The 25,904-nt window shown below is 37.5% G+C and overlaps 2 protein-coding genes across 4 annotated transcripts in view; both read left to right on the forward strand.

Annotated features, from left to right (window-relative positions):
• The window catches only part of LOC110838466 (uncharacterized), a 163,727-nt gene that overhangs the window by 118,996 nt on the left and 18,827 nt on the right, over nt 1–25,904 (forward strand). The window lies entirely within an intron of this gene.
• On the forward strand, nt 1,970–25,051 carry LOC147874224 (fatty acyl-CoA reductase wat-like). 3 transcript variants are annotated; one of them, XM_087346462.1, is made up of 9 exons: nt 1,970–2,129; nt 7,874–8,085; nt 11,795–12,043; nt 12,406–12,551; nt 19,255–19,364; nt 20,119–20,314; nt 20,983–21,231; nt 21,338–21,595; nt 21,787–25,051. In XM_087346462.1, exons 1-9 carry the CDS (start codon nt 2,069–2,071, stop codon nt 21,872–21,874), a joined length of 1,569 nt encoding a protein of 522 aa, XP_087202588.1. In that variant the 5' UTR covers nt 1,970–2,068; the 3' UTR covers nt 21,875–25,051. The 3 variants fall into 3 exon arrangements, with proteins under 3 accessions (XP_087202588.1, XP_087202589.1, XP_087202590.1); XM_087346463.1 differs by having other exon boundaries at nt 20,986–21,231; XM_087346464.1 differs by having other exon boundaries at nt 7,889–8,085.

The raw sequence follows: 25,904 nt of genomic DNA on the forward strand, positions 1-25,904 counted from the left end.
AATTTTCATCTTTGGGAAGAGGAAGAAGTCACACGGAGCTAAATCCGGCGAATAAGGAGTGTGCGGGATGACGGCCATGGTGTTTGAGGCCAAAAACTGCTGAACTTTGAGGGCGGTGTGCGCTGGCGCGTTGTCATGATGCAGCAGCCAGTTGTGGTTGCGCCACTTTGACGGCCGCTTCCGTCCTTTAGAATCAGCTGACAGGTCCCATAGCATATCCCAACAATGTCGCACAAGTCGTTGATGGTACGACGTCAATCTTCGTGAATGGCCTGCCGAATCTTCGTAACATTTTCGGGCGTTATGCTCGAAGATGGTCGTCCAGAACGCTCGTCGTCATCGACAGAGGTTCGGCCATTTTTAAAACGTGAATGCCACACAAAAGTTTGTGCACGACCCATTGCGGACTCCCCAAATGCTTGCTTTAGCATTTCATAGGTTTCCGTAGCCGTTTTGGCGAGTTTTTGGCAAGAGATTCAGGCAGAATCGCAGATGGTGCTTGACAGGCTGAAAAAGAAAGATTTCCAGGGATGCTTCCAGGCTTGGCAGCGGCGCTGGAATCGTCGTGTTCACTCCCAGGGGAACTACGTCGAGGGTGATAGATGAATTTAATACCTGAGATAAGTGTACGGGTTTTTATACGCGCAGTCTGAAACTTTCCGATCGCACCTCGTACATTACCTTACATTACATTATATTACCTTACCTTACCTTACCTTACCTTACCTTACCTAACCTTACCTCACATTACCTTACCTTACATTACATTCATCTACAACAGACCCATCTCAAGCCTTACTATTTGAAGTTAAATAAGCAATGTCTTAATCAAACTTTATTTAATTGTAAATCATGTATAAAGAAAATATTTAGAATAAATCCAATATATAAAATTCCTTTCCGTATAGACTTATTTACGTCAAATTCTCCGGAACCTTGGTTCCACTGACAACTTTTCCCCTGTTTTTTATACTCACACTTGATTATCATTGGGTTTTTTGACTGAACTTCCAGCAGGCAATATTATTAAAATTACACAATTTTTGATGTCTCTGAAGTTTGTTGGACTTCCAAAGTATTTAGTATGACGTCATTAAACAAGGCTAAGGTCAATTCCTTCAACTAGGCTCATAAATATTCCAATATAATGATCTTCCTGCTACTGCGTAATGTTTTAAGTCGTTAAACTTTATAAGAAAAACGAAGGATTAGATAAAAATCTCCTTTGTAATTTGGTTTTTAAGTTTAAAGGTTTTCAACGGGCTACTCCTCATGCGAGCAGGGCACCGAAAAATACTCCGAAATATTACCAAGAATTTAAAACCGATACAACCGTGTCACGAAAATAAAATTTGTGAATTTCTTTAAAGCCTTCTTTAAATTCCATTCGAGTATATATATTCCACTGGATATTATTGGAGAATGAACATGATAAACTGTATTCTTCTGGTTGACGGAGGAAAAATAACAAGGTTATTGGAAAGGATAGAAACCACACCCACTTTGTAACGACAATGTATTAGGGACCTTGAAAAACTTATGTGGTTCTCTTCACAGACCATGAGAAAAGCACTGCAGTGACTAGTTTCTGTAGTTTGCAGGGGGAATTTTAACTATCTAGTGGACTAGAGGGCTGCTATTGGTGGGAAGTGTGATACGTCAGAGTTTTACACTACTACACAGACGAAAAACATCAATTATTTAAGAGTAGGATGTAGTGAATGCAACACTAATATTTTCTGTGGGTGTTGCGATAATATTCTACATTAAATCACTGGGATACTGTAAGGTAATCTTAAAGCTGTACCCATTAGAACACATGAAAGCCTATTGTCTGTTAATCGTTCATTGGTTGTGGAAATTATGCTTGTAGGATGGGTCGTCACTCTCCGCGAAATCTTGCGCATGCGCGTACATCGAATTCCTAGCAAGATTTATTTCCTTGTCTGTGGACTGTGGACACCTATTCAAAACAATTGCTACATGCCACACTTCAGTCTAGACCTTCAAGGTGAGACAAAAGGAAGTGGTGAGCAACATTTTGAATTGCGCTGTGTCTAATCAAATAATGTCCGAAGTGCGTGGTCCAGCCTCTTGTGAAAAAATTTCTTCATCACAAAGCAGCAAAAGTAAGTGTCCATTGTGAGCTATAGAATAAATAAGTCGTGATCCTCATGCCATAGAATTGACCAAGTGGTTTAAGCAAAGAATATAACGATACGATTTACGCGTTGCATTGTAAAATACCTACTTAATCCTTCAAGTAACTCTTTCTACGGGCAGTTGAAACAAAAACAACGAGTTATGAGAACCTACCATAATCTAGATCAGTTAGAGTCAACACATTTTTCACATTTTGTAGATAATCTGTAGAATAACTAACTGAGAGCATAAAGTGTGTAGAGTGGAGCTGTGGTTTTTATATATTACATAGGAAAGTCTGTAAGTGTAACAATTCGATACTACCCACAATATAACTTAACATATTGCAACCAAAATTCCTAATCTTTCAAATTCATTTTGACTCTTTGCAAGAAGTATAGAAAATGCTTTTTTTCTACACATCACGACCTCTCAATTATTCTATAGATTACCCGGTTAAAGTATACAAATGTTCTTGAGTTTATACCTATTCGACTTGGATTATAAATTATGGGGTAGTGTCTTTAAAGTGTTTGTATTTCTTTTCTAAAAATCCACTCCTTGGACTGGAACACAGCTGCTTCGTTGATCTTCCACACGATGAGTAGTCACTACCAATGGATGTGTGTTAGGATGATCATAATAGTTGGCGAGGGGATGGATGAATTCGTGTATTTTACCATTCTTCTTAAATCTAGTAGTGTTTACGTAACTAATCGCCAATGCATACCTGCTGCCTACAGTTTTGAGTTAAACAGTTAAATGCAATTACACAACATGTGTTATTACTCATTCTGACATAACCCGTTGTCAATATCATTATAATCTGAGTAGAGTTATGTGGGATTCGCAGTGGCCGCGCGGTCTCAGGCGTGGGCCTTGTGCCGCTTGGTCCCTGGCACCGTGGGTTCGAATCCCACTCAAGCCATGGATGTTTGTCCGCATTTTCTGTGTTGTGCTGTCCTGTGTACAGGTAGAGGCCTTGCGACGGGCCGATCCCTCGTCCAAGGAGTCCTACCGAATGTCTAATAGATCAAAGCCAACGAAACGTTGGGACCCGCAGTGCTCAGGCACTTGAAGAACGGGTCGTTCCCAGTATTCCAGTAGAGTTATGTAACACCACAGTTTGGGTTCCTAATGTGTAGACAAAGTGTAAACGTAATAAAGTGGTGGACTGGAAGTAAACAAAGATAATACTAAGTTTATGTTTATGTTTAGTCTCCTGAATGCTGGCCGAAATTGTAACAAAAAGATAGCTATTAGATTCTTTAAAAATGTAGTAAAGTTCAGATATTTGACAGCGACGGTAACAAAAATAAAATTTAAACATTGAAATGTTTGACGCTATAATTTTGCCTCCAATGTTATAGTATGGTTGAGAAAATTGTTCTCTGACACTAAGGGATTAATATAGATTGAGGATGTTTCAGACGGGGTGCTGAGGAGAAAATTTGCACCAAATCGGGTTGAATTAATAGAAGGCTGGAGGAAGTTGCACTTTGATGTACTCCTCGTCAAATGCAATTAAGCCTAATGATTTAAGGCGAAAGAAATGGGCATGGCATGTGGCACATATAGGAGAATTGGTAGGGTAGAACATGGCAGAACGGGGACACGGGGTAGAACAGGGTTTCGGTTTATTTCGATAGCAATACGTTGCGATCAATCGGGACCGGCTCACATGGGTTGATGGAGTGGAGGTGGATGCAAGAGTGTTGGGGTGCAGATATGGGAGGGTGGTGGAGCGAGACAGAAAGAGATAGCGAGGGTCGTTGAGGAGGCCAAGGCTCACATCTGGCTGTAGCGCCAAAGAAGAGAAAGATGTCATATTTGGTAGGACAAACCTAATTTGAAAGAGTATACTCTGATGGGATAGTATAGAATGAGGTACACAGTTGTGCCCCGAGTGAAAATAGAGAAGAGGATCAAGATGACGAGTGCCTGTAATGTGGCTATGTGTATTCGCAGTCTATGGAAGGGTGTATAAGGTGTACTGCTTGAAATAAATCCATAACTCATGTGCAGGTGATGGTAGTCACGACAATAAAGACGTGCGCATGTGTCCCGTCTGTGTTAGGCCTACGTAGATTTCAAATGTTTAAACATTCAACATTTTATATTGTATGCTAAATAATTTTTATATCCTATGTCATAATTATTAGAAAATCTGTGTCTTCTTATAACTTTTTCAATCAGCCATAACCCATCTTGCCCCGGACACGAGGCAAAATGGGGCAAATTACAACTAAAATAGTATCTCACTATAAGTTTCAAATAGACAATAAATTCGCACAAGGTTCCTCCATGTGTTTGTCTTTATTATTGAACCTTCCACATGCCTCCAAATACTATGTTCCTTGTTCTTCCCTGGGCTCCCCTAAATGCATACAGAGTTCTGGTGGGCAAGCCAGTAGGAAAGAGATGGCTGGTTGAATGAAGACGTCTGTGGGAGAATAATATTAAAATAAATATCAGCGAACAAGTACGGGATGGTAACGATTGGTTTCGCCTGTTTTAGGACAAAAATAAATGTCGGGTTTTTTAAACACGGTAATTGACCTTCGTGTGCCATGTAGTGTTGATCGTATATTCCAAGTTTCTCATTAGTTATGATTTAAATAAGTTTAAATTCACTTTACACACTTCGCGATAGAAATAGAATCTGGAACTCAATTACAGACAGAAAATTGTAGAAAGACAGAAATAATAGGGAGTGTCATTGGTTCAAATTCTGCCGCTGCTCTGCTTATATTGTTTTACATTTCCGATTTACCGAAAGACAAAAGAGATTGGATTCAGCTGGCACAAGACTGGGTTCGGTGGAGAGCTTTGGTTAATTCGAACACAAACCTTTAGGTTCCCCAAGCCATTTACGTTGTTAGTCAACTAGAAGAAGACAAGAAAGCAGGATTAGAATTATTTATTTTTACATTTTTGTTCAAAGAAATACAATTTGTCCACTAATAAACTTAAACGCAACCGCCACTCCCGACAGGAATTACATGTCTCACCGCCAAGTGCTCACAGTAATTACAGCTAAAATTGTTTACAGAACAGTGCAAATGTCTAATATTGTGTTAATTTCTTGTACGTTTATAAATGGCCGTTTCCTTTATTGTGATTCAAAAAAATTTTCTTAAGAACTTTCTAACAGAACCACATTGTACATACATTCATACAAAAAATGCGTTATTAAAGAGAATATCGGAACATATTGTAACCGTCCTTTCACTCCAAACTCTCCATCAGGACGCCCGGCTGGTTACAAGGGGTTTTGTGTTGCATGGACTCTTGCCTTCAAGGAATATACGGGTTGGTGAAGAGGGGTTTCGGGATCAACTTGTGAGGCAGTGGAATAAGAGGGGATGTCGTTCAGTTATAAATTGTGTATTCGTTCACTTTCATCAGGCACGTTTATTAATTTCGTACTTTCCCTCGCCGAGTGCAGGACTACTCGCCGCCGAGACTAAAGCCCCTTGCTGGACGCACACCGCGTTCAGCAAGACTCCCCCAAGACTTTTGAATCTCAAGAGAGTGTTCTCATTGGCTGAGTGGTTCATCACCTTAACCTTACAAATTTACCGCCGATAGCTTATTTTAAACCCATTGGTGGTTAGTGACGTGATTTATCCTAAGTCTTCTAACGGCTAAAACACATCTGGAAGAGCTTACTCATCCCACCAAGTCGAGCCACCGATCATAAAATCACCCATTCATACAGTCACGTAGCTGGCGCCAGGCAGTCGCCCGGTGGAACATACAAGTCTCCCAAGATGTGACCCGAACTAGCGATACTAACCGTCAACTCGGGAAAATTCAATACAATTTGATTATAAATTCCGATTAAGGAAGGCGCTACCGAAACAAAACTAACTTAGGCCCCTTTCCTTGCATATAAACTGGAGTAATCGCCAAAAGTCCAGTCTAAGTCCATCTCCGTTCTGCCTGCTCGAGAATCGAACTCAGAGTGGGCTGTCACAATACCAACACACATTACAACAACAATAACGAGGCAAACAATAAATGTGAGAGTATAATAAACAAACTCTAATTGACCTTGATCTGTCCTCTGCAAGTGATTCAAGTTTAAACTTGATCGCTTCATTCAGCATCAGTGGGAGTGTTTCTGTCCAGACGTGTTTTTACGCTCCATAGAAAAATGTCAGATCTTAAATTTGAACAACGCGTTAACATTATGTTTCTAGTTAAACATAGGAACACTGCGACGGAGAGGTTTCATTTATTACCTGAGGCTTACGGTGATGATTTTATGTTTCTTGCACATGTGTTCGAATGGCACAAACGATTTTTGGGGAGCAGGGAATGTGTGGAGAATGATGAGCTGCATGTTCGTTTAGGCACATCAATTTCATTTATATCTAGAGAACAGCAGAGTGTGTTCCCCGGGTCCAGACGGTAAATCAGCAATATTACATCGACATCTTTACAAAATTACGCGAACGACTGAGAATAAAACGACCTGAGTTGTGGACAAACGGGTGGATTTCGCAACAAGATAACGCGTCATCCCACACAGCTTTGTGGAGCAGTTTTTAACAAATAGGAACATAAATCTACTTGACCACCCCTTCTATTCACCAGACCTGGCTTTCTGTGACTTATTTTCTTCCCCAAGATTAAATCCGTGCTCAAATGGACCCATTTCAAGACGATAGAAGCGGTACAGTCAAAAGCGACGTAGCTACTGAGAAGCCTTACAGAAAATGATCTACAGCACTGCTTTCAACAGTGGCAAAATCGTATGCAGCTTTGGGCCAACTCCGAAGGGAACTATTTCGAGGGCGATCAAAGGTTAATTTTTGTCATTTTGTGTATAAAAAGAGTTACAGCATCAGTCTCGTTATTTTGTGTCAGACCTCGTATTAACGACGTCGGGTGCACAGGGTAATTGGTGATTAATAATCATATTAAATCGCTGCGGGTATAAAGAATAAAAAGTATAGAAAGTATAGTTTAGGTTTAAACACACGCCACTACAATCACTGAGACACCTTGAACAAAGTAAGGCTGTTTATATTTGGCCATCCAGAGTGATTCTAGGTCATTCTCATATTTTACAGGGACGTGCTCTTTATGTTAGAAATAATTACTAAGGCTGTGAATTTAATAAGTTAATGCAATTTAAGTTTAAATTTAATTAACTTTCTCTTTTATAAAGAGTGGATACATTTGTACGGAAATGTTTCTTCCAAGACTGGCCATATTGGAGATTAATTTCCCCTTGATCTATTTCCATCCTAATCAAAACTTGAAGAGAGGGTGTGCTTCTACAGCCACAGAAATTTCAGCATATCAAGTAACAAAAGCAGACTGATTTTAATGTTTCTAGGCTGCGACACTAGGCTCGAATCGCGAACAACTTTCAGCACTTTGCGATAAATACGGCTAATTTGGGGGAGGGAATAAGATAAAATGGAAACGACACTAATAGCCCGAATGAATTCGCACAAAACTCGAGGGAAATGACGCTAAACGCCTCGAACTGCTTCAGTACGCAAATCGCGGATTAAAGCTGAAGTCTGGAAATATGAGTGACAAAGAATGAGCTAGAAGTAAAGACATCGTTTCGAAACTGAAGTTTCAAATTTAGATTAAAACTCTGAATGTCCGTTGTATGGAATTTCCGAAAACTATGTCTCTCCCAATAAATATTGCTTAAGAAATGCTACGAAGTTCTTAATTCGTGTCTTAATTACGTGTATTACGTCAGAGATGCATTTGTCAGAGGACAGAGGTACCACGATCCAGGAGTTTTACCGGGGAGCCAATGTTCTGATCACGGGTGGAACTGGCTTCATGGGCAAAGTTCTGGTGGAGAAACTGCTCCGGTCATGCCTACATCTCAGAAGCATCTACCTGCTGGTCCGAGCCAAGAATGGTAAGAACTTGAGATTCAGGATGCAGGAACTATTCCAGGACCCGGTGAGTGGGAATTGAATTTTAATACTTTTAATGTCAGCGAATACACAAGGTGCTTCTGAAGCACGTGGGGTCAGTTCTAGGGGTGCATTCTGTGCATAGAAAGAAGGAAATTTGACTTTGTGAAAATGAGTCTTTCGACTCTTTCTATGAACGAGTTCCATCGTAACAAATTTGGAATTTTTAAACGCGTGTGGTAGTTTTTTGCGCCGATTTCATGCATTCTCTATTTCTATTTAATTTCTGCGCTTTTATACAGCAACAGTTTTGTATGTCTTACGCTGCGGGGACACTCTACGCCTATTCAGGCGAATTGACAGTCGGGCGATATTGGTCGGCAGTACTGCAAGCGACAACGCGCGAACGCTTGTGGCACCATCCATCAGTATGAAAATGGAGCTCGAGGAAGAAATGTATTTGTCAGAGAAACAAAGCGAATGAAGAAGTAACTCCTCATTGCACAAATTAACGGCAGTGGCGGGAGTGACATTGAAATTGAGTTCCACTATTCGATTTGAGCGTGATGCTTAAGCTCGCTTCATTGAGCTGTTCTGCAATATGCTGGACGCAATTAACCTACAACTGACTACACTGTGCAACAAATTTTGGGTAATTTCACTATATGGGTATGAAAGTAAGTTTACTTCATAGATTCTGGAGTACTAAACACTTAAACAGTGCTTAAATTGACAGATTAGTTCCTGTTTTCGAAAAAAAAAACTAGTTTGATATATTTATACTTCAACTTAACGGTTTAAACCTGCGGCCTGTTTCGACTTCAAGGATTGTTTTCTGTATGTCTTCTATCCGCATTAACATCGGTCTTCTAACATTTCTCCTACTAGTCGGTCTCTAATCTAAAAGTTTCCTTGGCAACATATCAGACTCCATTCTTGTTATGTGTTCGTGCCAGTTCTGTTTTTTTTGTTGAATTCTTTCATTGAGATTAAATATTCGTTTCGTATATCTTCGCTTTTTCATCTAATAATCTGTAGCTAACAACACTTCGTAAAAATCTCATTTCACTGGTCTTAATCTTCCGCTTATCTGTGTGGGTTAGAGACCAATATTAACATCCATATATTAACTGGGGTACCGCCAATACCTTATACCTTATATTTATACAATGTATTTTTTAGTTATATGATTTAGGAATAGCGTAAAGAATGTGACAACAGTGCCATCAGCGGACATCGACTCAGATCATAATATGTTAATTGCAAACGTCAGCACCAGAATGAAGAAAATCAGGAGTAGGGGGGTGAGGAAGAAGAGATGGGACCTGGAGAACCTGAAGAGCGCGCGAGACGAAGTAAGAGCAGAATTGGAAGGAAAATTAAGTGAAAGTGAAGGCGAAAGCATTGAAGAGGAATGGACAAATGTCAAGAAGTGCCTAACAGTGGCATTAGCAGAAAAGGTTGGTAGGATGAAGAGGATACCAAGGAAGGCATGGATTACACAGGCTATGCTTGATAAGATGGATGAGAGGAGGAGATGGAAGAATATCAACAGTGAAGAGGGAAGACAGAAATATCGAAGACTGAACAACTAACTGAGAAGAGAAACAGACAAGGCGAGAGAAAATTACATCAATGAAGTATGTGATGAGATAATGACACTCCAGAGAATTGGAAGATACGATTTGATGTATGCAAAGGCGAAAGGACTAGGATGGAAAGAGAACAAAGGAATTCGAACACAGGAAATAGAAGACCCATCAGGAAAGATAGTCAGAGACCAGAATGAAGTTAAAGCTGTGTGGGAAAATTATATTGAAGAGCTCTATGACAAGGCCAACCGACTGGATGAGAAGGAGATGGAATTGGAGCCAGAAGAAGAAGTAGAGGAGGCCAACAAAGGTCCAGAGATACTGAAGAGCGAGGTAGAGAGGACCATAAAGGATATGAGAAGAAGAAAAGCTATGGGAGATGATGAAATCCCATCGGACTTATTGAAAGAACTTGGAGAGAAAGGAGTGAAGGTTCTTACTAGACACGCTAACAAGATATACACCTCCGGTGAGTGGCCCAAGGACTTTCTGGAAGTAACAATGATTCCATTACAGAAGAAAAAGAATTCCAAGAAGTGCGGCGATTACAGGACCATCAGCCTAATCTCACATGCGGCAAAGATAATGACGAGAATACTGACTAAAAGACTAGAAAACAAGATAGAGGAAGTGATGGGAGACGACCAACTTGGATTCAGGAGAGGAAGAGGAACCAGAGATGCCATCGGAGTTATGAGAATAATTTCAGAGAGAGTTCTCGATGTGAAGGAAGAAGTATGTGCGTGCTTCATCGATTGGAAGAAGGCTTTCGATCGAGTAAAATGGAAGAAATTAATGAGGATCCTACAGAGAATTGGAATTGATTGGAGAGACAGAAGACTAATCAAAAACCTGTACATGCAGCAAAAAGTCAAAGTGAGACTGGATTCAGGAGATTGGTAGAGGTGTAAGACAGGGATGCTGCTTATCACCAATTCTTTTTAACCTGTACGGGGAATGGCTTGCCAAGGAAGCTCTGGAGGGAACAGGAGACTTCAAAATTGGAGGAAGAGTGATAAAGACTGTAAAGTATGCAGACGACCCAGTAGTATTGGCGAAAAAAGAGGAGGCATTACAGAACATGATGGACAAGTTAGTGGAAACAGGTAGAGAGTATGGAATGGAAATCAACATTGAAAAATCAAAGGTAATAAGGATAGCACCGAGAGCAGACCATTGAACGTTGTAATTGGAAACCAACAGATGGAGAATGTGGAGCATTTCAAGTACTTGGGAAGCATAGTCACGACGGACGCTCTGTGCACCAAGGAAGAAAAAGCAAGGATAGCCATGGCCAAGGCAGCTTTCGTCAAGAAGAGGATACTTCTCACTAGCAAGTTGGGCTTGGAGATGAAGAAGAAACTAGTGAAGTGTTATGTATGGAGTGTCGCGCTGTATGGAGCAGAGACTTGGACACTCAGGAAGAAGGAACAGAAATACCTGGAGAGTTTTGAAATGTGGTGTTGGAGAAGAATAGAGAAGATCAGGTGGACGGATCGAGTGACCAACGAAGAAGTATTGAGGAGAGTCAACGAGCAAAGAAGCATTCTGCAGGCGATTACACGAAGGAAAGCTAACTGGCTGGGACATATTATGAGAAGGAATGGATTACTGAGTGATATCATCGAAGGCCAGGTTGAAGGAAAGAGAGGACTAGGAAGAAGATTGATACAGCTAACCGACGACCTTAAACATGGAAAGAAGACGTTCCAGGAATTAAAGCGAGAAGCCGAGAATAGGGACATCTGGAAAGCTCTTTTTGGGCAGAGCAATGGCCCTGTCGTAAGACAGAACACTTAATAATAATAATAATATGGCAATGAATTAAAGCTACGAACATATATTTGTCAAACACTTCGCCTGTTCGCCTTTCGCTAGTATATTTAGCTACTGGAGCATCCCTTTCCACCATATAACAATAATCGACTAACATGGCGGCACTCCATTTGCTTTCGTATCTTTAAATATATTTATTTTGTACAGTCTATACACAAACGTTTGAAGTTTATTGGTGTTGTAAAAATTATATAATATTTAAACATTTTGTTGTGTAAAATATTATATTAGCGCTCTTAATAGTAAATACGATTTTACATTATATTTTTTTTCAAAAACACTTTGTACTTCTTTGTAAACGAGAAAAGCATCTCAGAATTATTGCAGCTGTTCAAAAAGTTGAAAGAAGAACAGCCTGACTTCAGAGAGAAAGTCCTTACTGTGGAAGGCGACTGCTCAAAGCCGGGTCTGGGTTTGAGTCCTGCCGACAGAGAGCGCATTGTGGAGCATGTGCACATTGTGTTCCACATGGCAGCCACTGTTCGATTCGACGAGAAGCTGCAAATCGCCACAGCAATCAACGTGGTTGGTACTCGAGAGGTTCTACTGTTATGTCAAGACTGTTCGAACATCAAGGTCAGTGCAATAAGTTTTCTTTACCTAAATCTCTACATCTGTCTGTCTTCGAGATTGACTGTAAAAACCGTTATTAGGCTTCTCTAAATGTGCATAGCAATTGTACTCTGTACGATTTTTGATCTTCACGTTTGAATAAGTCTTATAAAGTCTTATACAGCAGAAAAATTACTTTAGAAATATGGGGAAGGAAGAAGTGTTAAAGACGCACCTGGAAACATAAGCTACCGAAGGTAAAGTGCAGAACAAATTATGCAACGAAACCTCATATATTTTTGTGAGAATATGTTGTTTCGGGATGGCTCTGTGAAGATTATTTGAAACAAATTTTCCTTCTTACATGAATTGCATTCTTCCTGTAGGTGGTGGTTCATGTATCCACCGCGTTCAGTCACTGCCAACGCACATCCATCGACGAGGAGTTCTACGACCCGCCTATCACTGGCGAGAAGATTGTTCAGTTAATCGAAATCCTCGACGACAATACTTTGACCACCATTACTCCCAAGTGAGTAGGATGAAGCGTCGTTTCTGTCCTGACTTTAGAATTTTCATTATAAGAATTTCAAATGGGTAAATAGTGATGTGAGGCAAGTTTGTTGCAGTGGTGAAATGAACATACTTTAATGTATTTCATTTAAATTCAATTCTTTTTATTAGACTGCTGCATCAACAGCCAGACAACCAATTACAGATACAGCACAAAGATAAGAAAGTAAATACAATAATCATATATTAATAATGATTCAATTCATTTATTTGTTTTCCAACAGCAAGGAGTCATATATATAGCTTAGATGCGTCATGTTTGTGTTTTCAATTGATAAATATATTTATTCTTCAAGTCTATACACAAACCATTATAATATTAATGTTAAAAATTAAAATTGATATAAATATTTCGCGCTATTCATCGTTTCCTCGATGTTACAATTTGCGCTATAGATTACAACATGTTTCGATGTCTCAGCATCATCTTCAGGTTTTATTTTTAAAACTATTCTATATTTTTTAATGCACGCTTTTCAGTAATTGTAGATTGTAGGTTGTAGTTGTGGATGTTCCTTTTATCTTCTGATTATTTTGCATATTATGTGGCGTATTATGTTATTTGTTCATTATTTCTGAGAAATTATCAACAATATAATTAACATTATTAATATTATTTATATGTAAATGAGTTTGGCTATTGTTATAAAAATTCACTATAAACATAGAAACACAATAACATACCAGGAGTTTGATGTGTCGTGTGTCCTCGGCTGGTCAAGTCTGATCAGGTGAATGTCAGTTCATAGACTGGTTTGGTGTACTGATGTGGGTCGTATATATAGATAGAAATGGTGTTAATTTATGAGAATCTGTCAGGCATACTCAAGCTTTGACCTAAATAAAGCATTATAAAAAACAACAAGGCTGTCTAGAGAGAAAAAAATATAAGTAATAAAACGAATAAGACCTATCGTCCTTAGTAACTAAGAATGAACACAATTTACATGAAAGTTGAAATATAGTTTATTATCTAACAAAACACCAAGATCATTTATATAATTAGTACGCATTATTAAAAAGTCAATAACAATTTTATTAAAATAGATACTGTTGGTTTTACGTGTGATCGATACAGTTTTGTTTTCATCTATGTTAATTTGCATATTGTTATCATCACAGCACTGATGTACGAATTCAGGATCTCCTTGAAGAGATTTGCAGTTTTCCACAGATTTAATATCACGATATAATTTCAAGTCATCAGCAAATAAGAGAAATTTAGAATAATTAATTTTGTCAAAGACTCTCCTAAAATAAGAACAAAGGCAGATTTTGATGATAAATAAATTTGGAACCACTTGACATAAGGAGAAGATAGTCCAAATTATTAAGCTTTTTCAAAAGAATAGAATGCGGGACTGAATCAAAGGCCTGCCTAAGATCAAAATACACATAGTCGCTCTGTCCCTGTGAACAAACAGACAGCTGAGCTGAACATCATTAAGGTAGGTAACTAAATTAGTTACCGTAGATTTTGATTTACGAAAACTATGCTGACTGGGATGTGATTTGAATTTCAAATAAAATGAAATATGATCGTGAAAAATACTTTAAAAAAATTTGGAAAAATTATTTAAAATCTAAATAGGCCTGTAGTTAGAAACTATGGCGCTGTTGCCTTTCTTAAAAATAGACACTACAGCCGCTTGCTTCCATGATAAAGGAAAATTCCCACTAAGTAAACGAAGATTAAATATGTGGCGTAAGAGAGGAGTTAATATCTCAGAATAACTTTTTATAGTGAAAGTCGGGATTTCATCGGGTCCGACGCATTTCGACGAACGGAGACGACTAATTGCCCGCGTAACATCATCATCAGCAGGGTTACGTGGAATATCCAAAATATCAGAATATGAAAAGTCAGAACCTGTCGTAAGAGCAGTTAAAAACAGAACGAACGCGGTCTGCAAAGGTCTCTGCGATAGACTGCTGTTCCGTGACAAATCTCTCTCTAGCTTTAATTTGTGTAATAGACTGGCCTTTTTTTTTAAATTTGAAAATATATTTCCAATATTACTTTGGTTGTGTTCTCAAATTATCTTCAATTGCTTTTAACCAAATCAATCTATCTGATTTAATAGTCATTTTAACAAGTTTACGATAATATTAAAAATGCTATAATGATAATCAACTTAGACTTTTAGATTTCTTAGTAACGCATTCTTCTTTCTAATGTAATAGACAAGAGTTTTGGAAAAACAAAAGATAGGCATAAATTTTGTGTTTTACAAAGGGAATACCTAGGTTGATAACCTTCGACATAGTAATCGTGAGATTATTAACAGCAGCATCAATAGTTTTCATTAAGAACGCAAGACCATTCCGAGTTTTCTAAGGTATGGTAAAGTAATAAATAGTCTCCTTTACAGTAATTGTGTCGAGGTGTAATCGAAGTATATTGACAGTCAAGAATTAATTTAATATTAAGGAAAAAGGCGGATGATAGTGGTCAGGAAGGATCAGCGAGTGAGTAGAAAGAGAAACGCTGAGATCATTGATGTTTGTAAAGACAAGGTCGAGCAGAGCATTCTTAGGAACGCAGTTGTGCTGATTTAGGAAAATAAAGCACGAGGTGGCGTAAAGAGAATTTCCTTTAGTTTTATTATAGTAGTAAGAATTAGAAAAAGGGATGCCGTTTACGTAATCTTAATTGGGGACATTAAAATCTCCTAACATGACCACCCGATAGAGTTGCGAGTATAGATTTACTTTCAAAGAGTGTAGATAATTTTCAATTACATTTGTATCACAATCCGGAGCGAAGTAATGATTCCCGATAAGAAGACCATGGTTGTCTCTAACAGGAATTTCAACACACACACACTTTCAATAGTTTACAGTTCATACCTTCGTTTAACGCCACGGAAAGACTTTGAGACTGCAGTCAGCACTCCGCCTCCCCGTTTTCTTTATCGGAGCTTAAGTAATCTCTATCGACAGGAAACACGAAAGATGATTCAGGAAAATATTATAACTTAATATAGAGTCATTAAGCGAGGTTTCCGTAATGCAGTAAATTCCTAGCAAACAGACAGGTTAATAATTAAAACAAAGCAATAGAACAATATTATTTATAGATGAAACAATGCCATCTACTTTAGGATATGCCTAAGAGTAAGCACATGGTTATTAAAGATGTAAAAATCATTGCACGGAATATTCGCATCTGATGCGCATCTAGCAGATGGACAACCTTTGCATGCTGGGCCAACAGTAAAATATCTAAAATTACCAAATGGGACACGTAAACCAACAGTCTCGATTAAGGAGGGACAAAATTTATATCCGCCATATACGTTAATAAGAAACAGGGCGTCTAGGTGACTCCTCCTAGTGCCAAGAGTGTGAAAATGTAGGTGTTCTAAGGCATTGGCTTAGTGGTAATGGGAATGAGGAACAAGATACGATTGTAACACAAGAATAAGAACTTGCTCTGTATGCGTTCAAGCTTCAAGTGTCAGCAGAAGTTAAAGAATTCCATGCAACTCATTTATATTCAAGCTTAGATCTTATTAGGCTAAAATATAACATATAAAGACTGTCCGAGGTTGAAAAAGAAAATGTTATGGTACGAATAAGGCCCAATAACTTCAAAACTTGAGAAGATACAAAGTTAACATGGTGGTGAAAATGCAGTTTAGAATGAAGGATGATTCCCAAAACTTTAATAGTATCCGTACGATTAATGCGGGATCCACAAAGCTGGTACTCAAAACAAAACGTGTTGGTTTTCCTAGTAAATGAAATAACATTATATATATATATATATATATATTATATATATAACATTATATATATTCATCGCCCTGATGACGGAGGCAGTATGACCTCTGAAACGTTGGTTAACATCGACCAGACTACACAGCGCAATAACCCAGAAGACAGAAATCTTCGAAATAACATTAGTTTTACTAACATTACGCTTCCTGTGGTTGGATGCGCACCAGCCACATAAGGAGTCAATATCCTTTTGAGGTAAAGAACAATCGTGAGGAGACTTTAAGAGCCCGAAATTTTTTTATGTAATCCTTAAAAAGCAGGTAATTCGAAAATTTAATAACATTACACAAATCATTAATGAACACATTGAACAACAAAAGCCCTAATACAAATCCTTGAGAGACACCGGACAATATTTCAAAATGTAGTGACAAAGCTTCAGAATAACGTACTTGCGAATGTCTGCTGGTTAGGTAACTACAGAACCAATTCACATAACCAGTAGATAGTCAATAGTCACCAAGTTTGTGCAAAAGTAAGGCACGCGAAACAACATCAAAGGCACTGTTAAAATCAAAATAAACGGCATCAACTTGAGACCGGGAACAAAGTAAAGGGGTAACAAAGTCCAGAAACGTAACCACATCAGAAGTGTTGGATTTGGATTTAGTAAAATCATGTTGAGAAGGGTTTAATTTCGACCTAAAATAATAAGAAACTCGGTCATGTACAATAATTTAAAATAGTTTGGAGAATTTATTAATTATGGTAATAGGTCTATAGTTTCTAATAGAAGCTGTTTTGCCTCTTTTGAAAACTGGGACAATAGCTGCTTGCTTCCACAAAGTTGGAAATTGTTGCTGAGAAAGGCTAAGATTGAAAATAAATTTAAGAATAGGAACAAGGATTTCAGAACAGCCCTTAATAATAAAACTTGGTATACCATCAAGTCCAACAGATTTTGATGGCCTCAAAATCTTAATAGCATTATGAACATCTATGTCCGAGACAGAAGATAAAGGTGACACATCCAAAGTGGAACTGATGGAGGGAAAATCCCAGAACAAGAATTTGTATGTGCAGATTGAAAATGTTTGGAAAAAGTATTGGCAATTTCATACGGTGCAGTTATAAGAGCACCGTCTACTTCTAATTGCAACAAACCAGCATCTTTCTCCCTAAAATTAGATATATATTTCCAAAAATGCTTACGATTTGATTTAAGGTTTCCATCAATAAATATGAGTTATGCAAGTCTGTCGGACTTTATAGTTTTTTTCTCAAGTTTACGGTACGAAGGAAATATATTATAAAAATATTGAGTCTTAGATTTTTAAAACGTCTATAAAATAATCTTTCTTTGTGATATAAAATTTAAGTTTGGCAGAAAAATAAGAGGGATACTGACTGTTATTAATTATTCCGGACGGGATAGCTAAATCCATGGTATCGGATACGGGGGAATTTAGCCTAGCAACATGAGTATCAACGCAAGTTTCTTTATACAAAGGAGTCCAGTCATGATTGGATAAGGGCTCATATTACATTAGGTAGTCGCCAACGGTGTATCTTTTAAAAGGAATATTAGTGGATTGTTTGGAACTACGCGAAGGCACTACACGAACTATGATTACGGGAGGATGGTAGTGATCCGGCTGAACAATGCCATATTCAGCGGGATTAAGAGTAATATTTGCAAAATTTGAAAAAAAAAAAACAAGGTTAAGTAAGTTGATGCCGTCATATGAGTGATTGTATTGACTTAAGCCAAGGAAACAGATAGAGGGGTACATCATATCTCCTTTCAACTTGACATAATAATAACAATTTGCGGATGACAAACTGCAGTTCCAATCGAAACCAGAGACATTAAAGTCTCCAAGCAACAAGATGCGAAAGTTAAAAGTATCTAAGAATTTTTCTAAAAAGCTGAAATAATTAATTAACTTATCAACCTTTGTGTCGGGCGAAAATAGTGATTACCACTAAGTAAATTATGACCATCACACATTACGATCTAAACCCATACACTTTCTTCACATAATTCGAGATCGACACGACGCTTGACTCCCATAGCTAAGTCGGAGATAGCGATTAATGCTCCACCGCCACGTAAATTGGAGCCATAGACTCTGTTCGCACGGTGAACTATGTAAGTTTCAGGGAAAGAATATGGGTAGCAAATGAATCGTTTAAGCAGGTTTCGGTTAGGCAAATAATTTTAAATCCAAAAGAGCACACATTATCATAAATTACAGATGATTTAGTCCTGAGGCCACGCACATTTTGATAAAAAATGTCAAGTTCGTCATCACAAGGCATTTCTATACTGAAACCCCTATGAGAGATGGTCGACTAAACAGGAAGAGGCGCCTCCTCCACACACCCCATCATCACATCCAGAAGCATCAGAGGGCATTGCATCCATAGGCAAAACCCGTGAACTAGCTGCAGAAAAACGGGGTCATCTGGGGAATAAAATTGGTTAGAGTTGAACTTTCCAAAAATACACAAAGCTCATCTAAATAATTTTAAGAACTTTATTTTGTACTTTAAAGGATATGATTACATTGTGTCTCCTATACAAAGATGAATTCGTTATTCGTTATTCGTTATTCGTTATTAATCTCCGTTTGTTGACAATGTAATGTAAAACAGGAGACATGCAGGCGGCACTGTGATTTAAGCCATTAAACTTAAAATAAAAATTATATTCACGTATGTTATAAGATATCGTCTGAGATTATTTGCCTGCCAAAGGAATAAGAAGTCTTCAATAATAAGTTGATGAGAAGGAATATACTCATTCAGGAAAAACTTGTTTTACCCTTTTTTATAATGGGCTAATATTAATAGTGTTTGATTAATCTTTAAGCCTCGTGGTTATGTTTTAAATTATACAGCTCTGAATAATTTGCTTCCTGCTATCATTTCCACAGGCTTTTGGGTGATTGGCCGAACACATACACTTACACAAAAGCAATAGCTGAAGATATAGTGAGGACCGTTGGCAAGGATCTTCCTGTTGGAGTATTTAGACCCTCCGTCAGTGAGTTGAATTTATAACACAGAATAATACAGTGACTAATTCTGTGATCTAGGCGGACTTACTTTCAATGGAATGAAAATAATTACACAGACAGGAGATCTGTAAGTATTATTAATATTCTGGTGAGCAGGACATTTAGGATACACGAAGAAAACAAACACAGACTGCTTTTCTACAGAAAATAATAAAAAGATTTCTAGAGAATATTTACAGTGTATAAGTTCTTTAGCTATTACATATTGGCTTGGCCTGTGAAGATTTCAGCACTGTTATCAGAAATAAACCATTTCTCTATATAGTTCACTGTCTAAAAATTTATCTAAATTCATTTTTATATCCAATTTCCATCTATAAGAAAAGAAAACATTTACTACAAATTATTTTCAAGCTGTTACTTGCTTGAACAATTCAAGCTACGAATCTAACAATCTTAACTTCTGTTGAATGGAACAGATGTATTTTTGAATTAAAGCTTCCTTGATACACTCAAAATTGAGGTCTTCACAGCAATAAGAATAAATTCCGCTTTTTTATAAGATAATGTGATCTATTGATAAATACTTTCTATCATTGCAGATAAATTAACTACTTCTTACACTGGTGGTAGAGTTAGTAAACTCCCCTGAAATATCGATCAACATCTACCAGATATACGTATTGTGTAATATTCTAGAACGCAGGGAAATTTGCCTTGCAGCATCTTTGCTGATTTTGTTTCTGTAAATGTTTAATGATATATAATTTCTTCTTTTAGTTTACTGTATTAGGAGTGATCCTCTGCCGGGGTGGATTGACAACTGGTATGGACCGACAGGAATAATGATTGGTGTAGTTCTTGGGTGGATTCGCGCCATAAACTTCAACGGAAAAGTTGTGGGGGACATGGTTCCCTGTGACATGGCAGTTAATGCCCTCGTGACTTCTGCCTGTCACATTCATGAGCAGCGAAGGTAAATCTTATATAAAGGCACAAGTATCATTTATAATCAGACACTTCATCAAGTGAGTCCAACCAACAGCACAAGATTTGAAGATTTCTGTCTTCTGGGTTGTTGCGCTGTGCAGTCTGGTCGATGTTAACCAACGTTTCAGAGGTCATACTGCCTCCGTCATCAGGGTGATGAAACTTTGGTAAATATCTACCGTACTACACAGCGTAACAACCCAGAAGACAGAAATCTTCATACTCACCATTGTGAAAAACCTCAAATCTTACACAGCACAAGATTTCTTCTTTCTTCTGCAATGAACAATCTGCTGATGTGTTGTGAAACTTTCTACGTCGTAATATATTTGTAATTCTTAGTGATCTTTTTTGAAGGATGCTGTATATGTCTAGCCATTTGCGGTACTGCCTTGGATTATCACCATTGGTCCGAAACGGTAAACGTTTTCTCTCCATTTTGCTAGCAATGACTTTTCATTACACCGATAATGGACAAATAACATTCACGAATTGTTACCCAATAAAATACGACCTCAACTTTAAATACATCCCCCCGTCTTGAACCAAGATTAAGAATACATAAATATACACCACTTTTCATATACCTTCATTAAATAGTTGTCTTGCAAGATAATAATTTTTACAAAAGCTAATTTTTTTACTTAACTTCAGCAGGTCAGGCACTGAAGGTATTCCTGTATACAATTACGTGTCGTCCTGCGAGAATCCGATAAGCTGGGGTGACTATTTGAACAAGAACATTAAGCTTAGCTGGCAGGTACCATTTGATAATGCAGTGTGGATGGTGACTCTCATCGAGATACATACACGCTTCTTTTACAAAGTGTATGCATTGTTTATTCACCTTATTCCGGCACTAATAGGAGACATTGCACTGCTTGTCTTGCAACAAAAGCCCAGGTGCGTTGAATTGTAACTAGAATTGGAATAAATATGATGAAATTTTAGACCCAGAATTGAATGTTTATTCTGAAGAGCAATTAATGTATATTTGTTTTTGATCAAGGTTGATGAGAACTTACAAGAAAATGCACAAGCTTTTAGATATCACTACATTCTTCTGCAATAGACAGTGGTCGTTTTCTAACCAGAACATGATGAATGTATGGAGAAATCTCAGTGAAGAAGACCAAAAGATATTTGACTTTAACATCAGTAACCTGAATTGGGATCTGTACTTGAGCCGTGGTCTCATGGGCATTCGTACATTTGTGCTCAAGGAAGACCCAAAGACACTCCCAGAAGCTATCAGGAAGAGATACAGGTATATTGCCTTTCTTCCTTAATATGTGTGTCACAGACAATTTCCTTGAAAATTTTAAAAGATGTTAATATATTTTGAGTATACATAAAGAAATTAAAAGCTGCTAGAAAATAATTAAAACTCTAAAAGTTTTTAGGGAGTCAAACTGGAGGCTATGTTTGTAAAGATTAAATTTTACTTGCATGTTACAGGCTGTACTGGCTCCATCAGTGTGTGAAATTCTTTTTCTTCTTCATACTTTTGTGGCTGTGTTGGCTGGCCATTACCTCCATCTTCTGATTGAATGGAGCAGAAGCTGAGGACAAGCTGGCATTGTAGAAGAACAGTCCATAAGCTAGTTGACTTGATCACTGAAGCTCCCACAGCTCATTCTTAGTATGGTATATAATAAGTAAAGAAGAAACTTCATTGTTAAGAATATGTGCAAAAATATTGCAATTCAATTCATTTATTTAAGTGCTTGACAACAGCCAAATAATGCCAATAACAGCCAAGCACTAACAATAAATATTAATGCTTTTAGTAGATAAATTTTCTTTTCTTTAATCTCTGTATTTCTTTAACGTTGATAGGCTATCAAATACAGTTTCGATGTCTAGGTGGACAAGTATGAAGCTTTTAACTGAAATTGGATAAATATGTGCCTAAATATATCTTGGAATATTTAAGTGTTTTATGTATTTTAAGTGAACGGGAATGCTGTATAAAAATGGCTATGTTTACTAATCTGTGACTAAAAATCAGACAAAGAGGGACCATTTCATGAATGCTGTTCCGATGGAGAAGGTCATATACGTAGTTTTATTGTATTAACTTAGAAATATAAGCATCATGTAAGCATATAAGCTTATAAATTACTTTTCGCAATTAATTAAAATATACTGGTGTTCTGAAGACATGTTTGTGGGTAATATCTTATGTTACGTTGAACTCTGAGGGGATGAAGTTGTGAGCCATAACAGGGAAGTGATCAAGTACATTCACACATATGTCAACTTTCAATATACTAATATTTTAGGCTATTTCTTTATAGGAAAATTCATTTTGCAAATGGTTTGATGTTCCAAGGCCTTCCGCAGGTATCTCAAAAGACTATAATTTCCTCATTTACAGGCAACCCTCGGTTTAAGAACGTGCGATTTACGAAAATTCCATATAACGATCGACGCAATTAATTCATAATTTCTTGAAGTAGCCAATAGATAGAGTCCCTTATGAAACGAAATGCCAAACGTATAGTAAACATAATTGTAAGATATAAATAAATAAACTTTGAAAAATGTATTTGTTACAATCATTATCAGAAAATTAATGTATGATAATTATACTGAACTGTTCTTGGTTAATAAAACTAATGAAGCCAGAAAAAAAAGTTGGTTTACATGCCTCGCATCGTAGAAAGTTTTCTCGTGGGAAAGAAATTGGTGATTTCCCCAATTATATTATAATAGGATCATCACTTGCTTTGCCTAGGTTACCTTAGACGGTCAAGTGTAGTTCTGCATTTGATGACTTAAGAATATATTTTTAAAAATCTAAGAGATCATGAGTCCAAAGCGAAATAGTAGTGCTGGTGCTCATAGTAGTGGTTACGTATCGTATACGATAAACCATGACCCATACATACATTATAATGAAACGTATTGTATAACCAGTGGTATTCAACCTTTTTATTCGCGTACCCCTAGATATAATTTCTCTTCAAATTTATACCCCCAAAGTTGTTGATGTATAATTCAAGTTATGCACAGTATATAATCTACATCTATAATAACTTACATAAATTACGTTATTGATTATTCAGTGTTTATCATAAAATAATATTTTTTTAAATTTCACGTAACCCTTATGTTGTCTTCGCGAACCCCCGAGGGTTCGCGTAACCCAGGTTGAAAAACACTGGTATAGACCATTTGATGTTTAGTATATGGTTTTAAATGCTTTAAAATGACTCCTAACGTACACGATGCGTATCGTAGAAGCTAAGGAGTGCAAGATACACATAACGAACAGAAACGTATAAAGAACAACGTCTTGGAACGGAAATCGTTCGTAAACCGAGAGTTGCCTGTACTTTACCTGGTGAATGAAAAATAGGTATTTCAAGCTTAGTTGCAGTGGTGACCTGATCCAAAGAAATTTGATTACAAAATAAAACTAATGTGCCAGGTGCTATATGTTAAAATCACTCTCTGAAAATTTGTCAGCTTTTACAGATCTGTGTGTAGCTTAACACTGTAACAGTTGCAAACATAACCGAGAAGAGTGTCACTACACCCATTTACTTAACAGCACGAGGGTTTATACCTTTCTTATTTTCGCTTTGTTCTTCTCTCTGGCTATAACACAAGAGCCAAGAGAAACTGACTCACTTCAGAGTTAGGATTTTTTTCTTCAATTTTTCTCCACGCTGTAAGTCAGTCAGTTCTAGTTGAAGATAATCTGAATTTGGACTTCTTCAGCAAGAAAGGATAAATACAAGTGAACATTTAATTTAATTTTCCACTATCACGAAATTCAGAACACTATTACAGATTTCTTATTGTAGTACTTCGGGGCATCTGACAATGCGCGGTCAGGTCCATCTTATTCGGCCCAAATTTCTGTGTGCATTTTATCAGTGGTTTTGAAATTATTGCTGCAATGGTAAGTAACTCTGCCGTTCCAAGATACTTAGGGATACTGTCACAACACAGGTTGTCTCATGATTATATTGAGCAAGTATTCAAGGTCACGGTTGTGGCGGAGGGTCAGCTGCTTTTAGTTAATTATCTGTATTAAACTCATTTGACAGGGTCACTTCGGCGATTATTTTTATTATTTGCATTAATTTTTTTGTTTTCGTTTCTGCGTCTACGTTAATACAATTCTGGTGTTATTTTGGAACTAACATTCAGATTTCATATTCTATTGTCGATCGAACATTTATTTACTTGTGATGTTGCTTTCGACTTAGTTCATATTAATTCACGAATGTTCTTGTGGACTGAGCCAGTCGTAAATACTGTTCAGTGTAATCAGGCATGTTGTAGTTGCTCTCCACCTTGTCCCCGCCCTGATTTAACCGAGTTCGATTCCCCGTTTTTCCGATTACCCTCTGCCGTTCGCTATACGTATTATTACTCGATTTAAGGCAAGGATTGGAAGGCAGCATACTTCAGGTGATTGTTGAAGATGCCAGCAGGAAGTAATTGTAGCCCTGATAATGGAGGCAGGAAGAGACTCTGAACGTTGGTAAAATTCAGCCAGACTGCACGGAGCTACAACCCAGATGAAAGCAAATTTCGTTTTTACCGCTGTGATTATCTCAACTCCTGTTAAGGAATAATATGTTTCACCTTCTGTTTCTTCAATACAATAATTCATCTAACATGAGTAGAGTTTTAAGATTGTAATGTATTCTGAAAACAGAATGTACCGATTTGAATATGCAATAATATATGTATTCAAGAACAAGTTGTATAGACTAACTTTGATTGATATGCATTACTACACAGATCTAGACTAACTTACTGCCTCGGAGTCTTCATTATATGCTATTTCGGTTAATAAGGTGTTCGTTTTATAAATAATACTTGGACAAAGTTTGATTTTTTAATTTTTGAAATTACTACTAAAAATCAAATATGGACGATTTTTCCTATTACATGTACACAGTTTTCCTTTATTTCGAATTTACCATCCTCAGGTTACTACTATAACGACGTCGTATCAGTCATTTTTTACGTGTACAAATATGTGAGGCCTGTTTATTATGAACTAAAAACGTCGGACGAAAATTAAAAGGAAACTGTTCTCAGCTATTTCATTACACTTTCTCTGTGATCGCTTGGAAATTAGGATCTCTTTGTGAGACAGCCCGTTATAGTCCTCATTGTGATGTTGAGCTGTGAGTCTAATTTATAGACATTTGGACTATTAAGCCATACCGAAGCACATTATTTCGCTGTCGGGAAAACCAGGCCTAATGCAGAGATCCGTAGGATAGATGCTGAAAAACCCCAGGTTTTGCTGCATAGTTTCTGTAGAATGCTGTTCCTGGTTGTTATTTTTGCAGCAGTATTATGTAGATGTTTCTTGAAGGATAGTGATCTATCAAGAGTGGCACCCAAGTATTTTGGATAAGTATTATACCGAACGAGAGTGTTGTTATAACAGACATTGAGCTCTCTGTTGGCCATCCTATTATTAAGGTGAAAACATGGTTTCTGTTTTGGAAGGGCTAGGGATCAATCGCCAATTCTTGAGGTATGTGCCAAGCGTTGTACGGTCTCTTGAGAGGATTGTCTCTGTATTTGCAAAATGCTTG

The sequence above is a fragment of the Zootermopsis nevadensis genome, unplaced genomic scaffold (assembly GCF_977971745.1).
Source record: "Zootermopsis nevadensis isolate Lab colony 2312 unplaced genomic scaffold, Znev_1.0 Znev_ptg000010l, whole genome shotgun sequence".
Classification (NCBI taxonomy): Eukaryota; Metazoa; Arthropoda; class Insecta; order Blattodea; family Termopsidae; genus Zootermopsis; species Zootermopsis nevadensis.